Genomic DNA, 6,396 nt, shown 5'->3' with positions numbered 1-6,396 from the left:
CGGATATACCCTGGGTCGCGCCAGATTTTTTTTTTGTCGAGAGGCCGAAGCAGCAGTGCGCCGGCGTAACCGTCAAACTACAGTTCTGCAAATATCTCTTAAATTAATTAATGTTAAACCACAGCAGGTCTGGCAATGTTGGTCGTTTATGCACTGACTATCTGGCAACGCAGCAGTGCTCCTAACTTTGCGTTCATGAGGTAAATTTGCGTATGTAAAATTCTGATTTTACACAATTTTACATTTGACACGGAGACGAGCCAAAAGGAAAATCGAGAATAATAATCGAATAGTCGAATAGCAACTGTTTTATTCAATTCGCGTATGTAAAATTCGGACTTTACACAATTTTACTTACCGATTGGGAATTCGACCCTCTTTTAACATAACTTTTACCCCATTGCTACATATGACACGGAGAACGGACGAGCCAAAAGGGAAATCGAGAATAAATCGAATAACAGCTGTTTTTGCTCAATTCAATTCCGCTTTGTTCAATTCAATTCCGTTTTGTTCAGCTCATTCGCCGAATAACATTTGCAGACAACGGACGTGGGCTCCGCTGCGCCGTGTTTCGCCTAAAAAATCGTAAAAACAGACGAAAAAAGCAGAAAAGTTGTGAATTAGTTAACAATAGCGAGTGAATAGTGCCAAGCGCCCTTGTGCAACGAGTTCCAAACAGTTAAAAGTGCAAATCTCGGGTTTTTGGCGCAGAATATGTGGCACAAAGCAGAAAGCGCGCTAAGCGAGCGTGCGAACGCCTAAAAGCACAAAAATGTAAATAAGTAAACGTGTGCCGCTGCGATAATTGTGAAAAGTCAACAAACACACTAGTTGGCTAGTGAAAAAGTGATTGAAACGCAGGTAAATTGGCGAATTTGCATTTGGCCATCGAATTGGCTAGCAGAACAGCTGTTGCCTGCGTCTCGCTCTCTCACCGTGTCTCCCGCGCTCTTTCCCTCTCTCTCTTTGTGTTTTTGCTGTTCCTCTTTGTTTGTGTTTTTGTGTTGCAATGTTAATAAATAGCCTGCTTCTATAATTATTCCTATTGCTCTGACGTCACAGCAGCGTGGAAACAATTGATGTGGTTCATGTAAAGTACAGTAAAGCAACGATAAGCAAAGTTAATCAAAGAGCCATGTGTCCACAGCATGCCGTCGCTGTTCGTTTGTTATTGTTGCCTGGCAACATGTTTCGCCACATCTGTCGCCATCCTTTGCACTTTTCTTCTTCATACTTGTTCTCCGCCTTTTGTTGTCTGTTTCGCTATGTTGCCAAGAAGCGACTCCATTACAACAATTTGTTTACAACAAATGAGCCAAAAAGCAACTCTCGCAAAATTAACGCGCCTACATGGAGGAGAAGGCTAGAATCGGCAAATCGACGATTTCACACTCTTGGTTTTTGCAAATGAAATCAGTTTAAATACAATTGAACCACCGTTCATGCAGGCTATAGGATATAGTTATTAGCTTTTTACTGAAATAAGCCATTTAAAAATAATTATAATAATAAAACTTTCAAAACTTGTATGTCCTGTAAATAATACTATACGTATAGGCAAACCTGCTGACCTTATTGGCTAACGCTTTTATGTTTAAAATAACTCTTCTTACACTTTAAAATCAGACAAATATATTTTATTAGTATGTATACTCTTTATAAGGGTATAAAACAGCTTGGGCGTCAAACTGACTGAAGATCGCCGGCTAGCGTTGGGTGTTTATTTATTGAAATACACTTCCTGACGCTGTGGGTAGAATCGCTGCAAAGTCAGGTGCTACAGCACAAACTACCCACGTGTAATATCTCTATTTACTTTCGGTAAACTGATAAAAACGCAGTGCCACCAGTAATTCATTTCTATCCATCGCTTCTATGAGGTTTCAGTGCTTTCTTTTCTCGCAAATTTTCACCACTAGGCTAAAGGGAATTCTACATTCATTACTTATGTACTTATACGGTATATTAATCTTCTGTGACCTCATAAACCTTATAATCAATGTAGTAGGGCATAATTAATTAATTTGAGTAAAGTTCCAAGTTCGTAAACTGTATATCCTGTTCCGTCATTATTCTCTGAATTATGTGATTTATTTTCAGACTTTATTTGTGCCGATCTCAAAAATTGGTGGCTGTCCATTTCAAGATTTCCCACACAAGTAAAACCAATTTTATTGCTCAAATGAAAATTTTACACCTTGCCTTAAAATATTCCAATTACAATATAGTCAGACTTACATATAAATCAATTTAAGTTATAATTAATTAATTAAACAAAAGTTAATTGGAATTACTTAATAATTATAATATTCTTATCAGTCAAGTCTTTTACAAAATTATCTTTATTTATTTGTGTTTACTTTTAAAAGTTACCTGATAACGGCTAGACACTTTGATAGACCCCTTATCTGAGGAGGTCAAGTGGATTTTTTCGTGCTTATTTATGATTGAACAGCGCCACTAAGGAAATTATTTAACAACTTTTCACTTATTTCAGCCCATTTTCAGCTACTGGAATAAAAAAATATATAAGGCAATGGGCACTACCATTTCTAGAATTCTTATCGGGCAACGACTGAAGTATGATTGAGTTGGCCTCGCCACCGATGCGATTCGCCAGGTCCCGGTTCTATTGGATTCGGATGGGTCTCTCCCAGATGATCTAGTGCGGTTTCATAGAGGACGGGAAGGGGAATGGAACATGCCCGTGGATATGCATAAGAACGTATCTGTCCAAGTCGATAGTGATTTTGCCTTATTGCTACCCAGCGGAGTTTATGAAATCAAGAAAATGGAACCACGCTCCAAAATACGAACAATCATTGTGTTTTGTCTCTTCCTGGCCATCGCCGGCATCATCGGATTTGGATACTTCTGTCAAGATCAGGTGAGCACCCCCAAACCCCTAATTAGTTATCATTGCGTTAAACATAAATTACCTTTCCCTGGCTTTTTTTACTGTCGCTTTTTGTGTTGTTTTGGCCCCCTTGGCGCCAATGCAAATTAGGCACCCATGGCAAAATGCTTTAATAATTTATATTTGTCGTTTGCGTTTTTATATAAACTGCCATTCATTCTTTTTGGAGGCATGTCCACAGCCGAAACTCGTTTTTGCACTGCGCATCCATAAATTTAATGGCTTGCGAGTTTTGCATATATTGGTGTATTAATATGCGTCGCCGGAATGTTTCCCAGCGAATTATTGGGGGCTCTATAATATATAGATATCCGTCTGACTGTTTATCTATTTTCGTGAGCTTTAATTAGACAAAAAACAAAATGTTTTGTTTACAGCCTTTCGGTTGGCGCCTTCGCAACGAACAACTCTGAAATTGTTTACGCAAAGGTGCTAAAGAAATTCGCCCTCAATTGAATTCTTGTTCCCCAGGGGTCTTCGGGATTGGAAAATCTGAAATATAATATAAAGTTGGGTATAGGATCCATCTGTCTTTACAGTTCCACTTCGGATAATGCGCCCACCCCATAAATCTTTGACACGTGACTGATTGAGATTTGTCTAATCTCAGGGAGTAATAAGGTCCCGCTCCCCGCTCAATAAATGATTTAATGGTCGATGTGTAAAGTGCATTCGTCGTTGGCCATAAAACCAAACCGAGAGATGACAATAGAGGCAAAATAGCGCATTAAATTTCACCCCAGAGACCCATAAACTCATACCAGGCATTAGCTCAAGCGGTGTGTGCCTATAGCCGTGGATATGTAGATTTAACAATTAATCCAGCCCGTGCCCGTGCCAGTCATTTCTAATATTAGCGTCGATAAATTCGTTAGAGGAGGTCGTAAATTTCTGCATGCAATCTTCGGTCGGTGCCATCAAACAGCAGACAACGTATTAGGCAGCCGGAAAAATTCTCCTCATCTCGCCCAAACACATATATCCCTCTGTATTTGATGAGTTCTATGCTTGTAGTTGTTGAGATATGTTTCAATTTAATTTTTGGCTGTCTTTAATTAAACAAAAACACCATTCGTTGCGCCTTCGAAGACTGAGAAAACATTTGTGGGCGTGACTTTTAGAATGAGTTCAATGTCAAATGGGGTCTGTGTTTATGATATAGAAATATGTACGTATATTTCTGTATGTTTATTTTATGTATGCCATTACCTTGGACAATTGGCAAACCGTGCTCGCTGTGTGCAGTTGGAAAATATATATTTTCCAAATTAAAATGGCGAGCAAAACGACATTAATTGAGCACAGCCAGCTGACTCTCCCCCTTGCACGCGATCTTGCCAGACATTGTGACGATGGCCTGTGTTCGTTCTGTGCGTGCGTTGGAAAATTCGCCTTTTTTAAAAATAGCTTAATTAGCTGTACGCGCCATGGGGGAAAAGCATGCTCAAAGGAAAAGTGTGTGGCGAAAGCCAAACATGAAAACGAGACTCATGCACTGCTGCTGCCTGTCCAATAGTAGGAAGTAGACAATATATTCTTTTATATGGGATGTGAGGTCGCAGATTTGTATTCTTAATGGGCCATGGCCAAGGGAGCAATTTAAACATAAATTACTTTGACTCTCCTTATCAGAAAGTCCTGAGATGTAGGGCTGCTTTATTCTTACAAACCTTGAACTCTGGAGACTTGGTTTATTTATTTGTAAGCGATTTTAATTCTCCAGTCGAGAAAGTTTCGGTTTAAAATAAGATTCGCTTTTGTATTCACTTACATTTTTTTAAGTATAAGCAATGTAAAATAAGCTTACCTGCGGATATTTATAAATCAGAGACTTATCCGGCTGCCAGCCAGACTTCACCTATTTTAATACTTTTAATGAAAACCTAGATCTCTCTCGATCTAAAATAATGCTAATATATGTCTAAACTTTATCTGTTAAATGTAAAATGGTAAATACTATCTTCTGAGGTAGCCCCAAACTTGCAAGCACTATTAGGCCTAGCTCAGCCATAAACAAAATTGTTGACTCTTACTCTGAATATTCAATGCTTTAAACTTCTTGTGTCCACTCTTTTCGTTTTCTGTGTTTTTTCTAATTTGCTTTTATTTATTTCAATGTATGCAAATTCCAAATCACTGAATATTTATTCAGTCTTGATAAAAAGTCATTAATTAAATGCCGATATGTGCGAGTGGCGGCTCGAGCCGTTCGAGTTTGTTTAGCCTGTAAATTATTTGTGGTAAGGGGATTGTGGTTTGTATGATTGTTGTGACGTCGGAGCTGTAATTGTTTACTCAAAATATTCGGAACGAGTCCAGAGTTCAATTACAGGTGTGCTTGTGTGTGAGTATTATCTTTTTCTTCTCGGCGGCACTCCGGTTTGCCTGATTGAATAAACAAGACAAGGCCCATGTTTATTATTTCTGAGCGCCTGCATTTTCCGCTTTCATATTTTGTTGCAGTTGTTCGACCAATTCACAAAGCGAAGCTAATGAAATGAAAACTATTTATGACTTTTTCGGTGCTGTGTCTGTGCGGCTATTGTTTTTCCGAAATTTACACACGCGCCCGAAATCCACAATGAAAATGTTTTGTTTTTCATTTTTATTGCCGGGTTTCCCCATATCATTTCTGCGTTTTTGTTAAACTTCTCTTTCAGTGGTCTAAATATTTCAAATTACAGGGGAAACAACAAGCAGTATATGAAATTCCTGTATTTATAACAGTTTTTATGTCTCTATTAAAACTGCAAAACACTTGCCGTTGCCCCCGGCTTCCAGATCGTGCCAAACTGTCGTTTTGCCTCTCGAGTCATAAAAAGTTTGACTCCATGAATATATTTGTATACTTGTTCTCTTTTTGTTAAACCATTTTATTAGCAAAGATTTGTTTGTTAAGCCTGCATTTTATCGCCGTCTTTTTATGGCAGCGTTAATCAATTTAATTGAGTGTGGGATTTATTGTTTTCTACAGATTTTTATTGGAAATTTTGTGCAGCATTTTCTTAGATTTGTCATCTTGAATTTTCAAAGGTATCAACACGATTTATGTACCCCTGTTAAGGGACTTTTGAGAAAAGCATGTTCTTGAGAAACAGAGGCCCTGCTGTGACTTAAATGTCTCAATTACCTTTAACACATCAATTATGATTAGATTTTGTTGTATTACGTGACTTAATACTATATTTCCATGAAATTTATGGATTCACATTGGCCCACTTTGTGTGTGGGTTTCTGAAATTCGAGTTTCCTTATAAGACCTCTCAGAGAGTGCCCTTAATTGTTTCGGTAGTGTGATCAAGATAAGTTTCAGAGTGGCTTTTACTATACATATCTTTTTTTTGTAGGAACTTTGGCATAATCAATTAGCATTAATATGCCTGTCATGTGACGTCTTCATTACGTCCAGTCAAAGACCGGTAGCGAGTGGGGGAACAAGGGCACAAAGGCAGCCAAGAACTAAGGCAAGGCGAGCA

The 6,396-nt window shown here is 38.4% G+C and overlaps 1 protein-coding gene across 2 annotated transcripts in view; it reads left to right on the top strand.

Annotated features, from left to right (window-relative positions):
* The first annotated feature begins 535 nt into the window (after positions 1 to 535).
* Hs6st (heparan sulfate 6-O-sulfotransferase) overlaps positions 536 to 6,396 on the top strand; it is a 92,533-nt gene continuing 86,672 nt past the window's right edge. For both annotated transcript variants that reach the window (XM_041774417.2, XM_070286974.1), the window contains exons 1-2: positions 536 to 864; positions 2,501 to 2,890. In XM_041774417.2, coding sequence (XP_041630351.1) covers positions 2,705 to 2,890 — 186 coding nt within the window. In that variant the 5' untranslated portion in view covers positions 536 to 864; positions 2,501 to 2,704. The remainder of the gene's footprint in view (positions 865 to 2,500; positions 2,891 to 6,396) is intronic.

Source organism: Drosophila kikkawai, chromosome 3R, assembly GCF_030179895.1.
Source record: "Drosophila kikkawai strain 14028-0561.14 chromosome 3R, DkikHiC1v2, whole genome shotgun sequence".
Taxonomy (NCBI): Eukaryota; Metazoa; Arthropoda; class Insecta; order Diptera; family Drosophilidae; genus Drosophila; species Drosophila kikkawai.
This window is presented reverse-complemented; position numbering and strand designations above follow the sequence as displayed.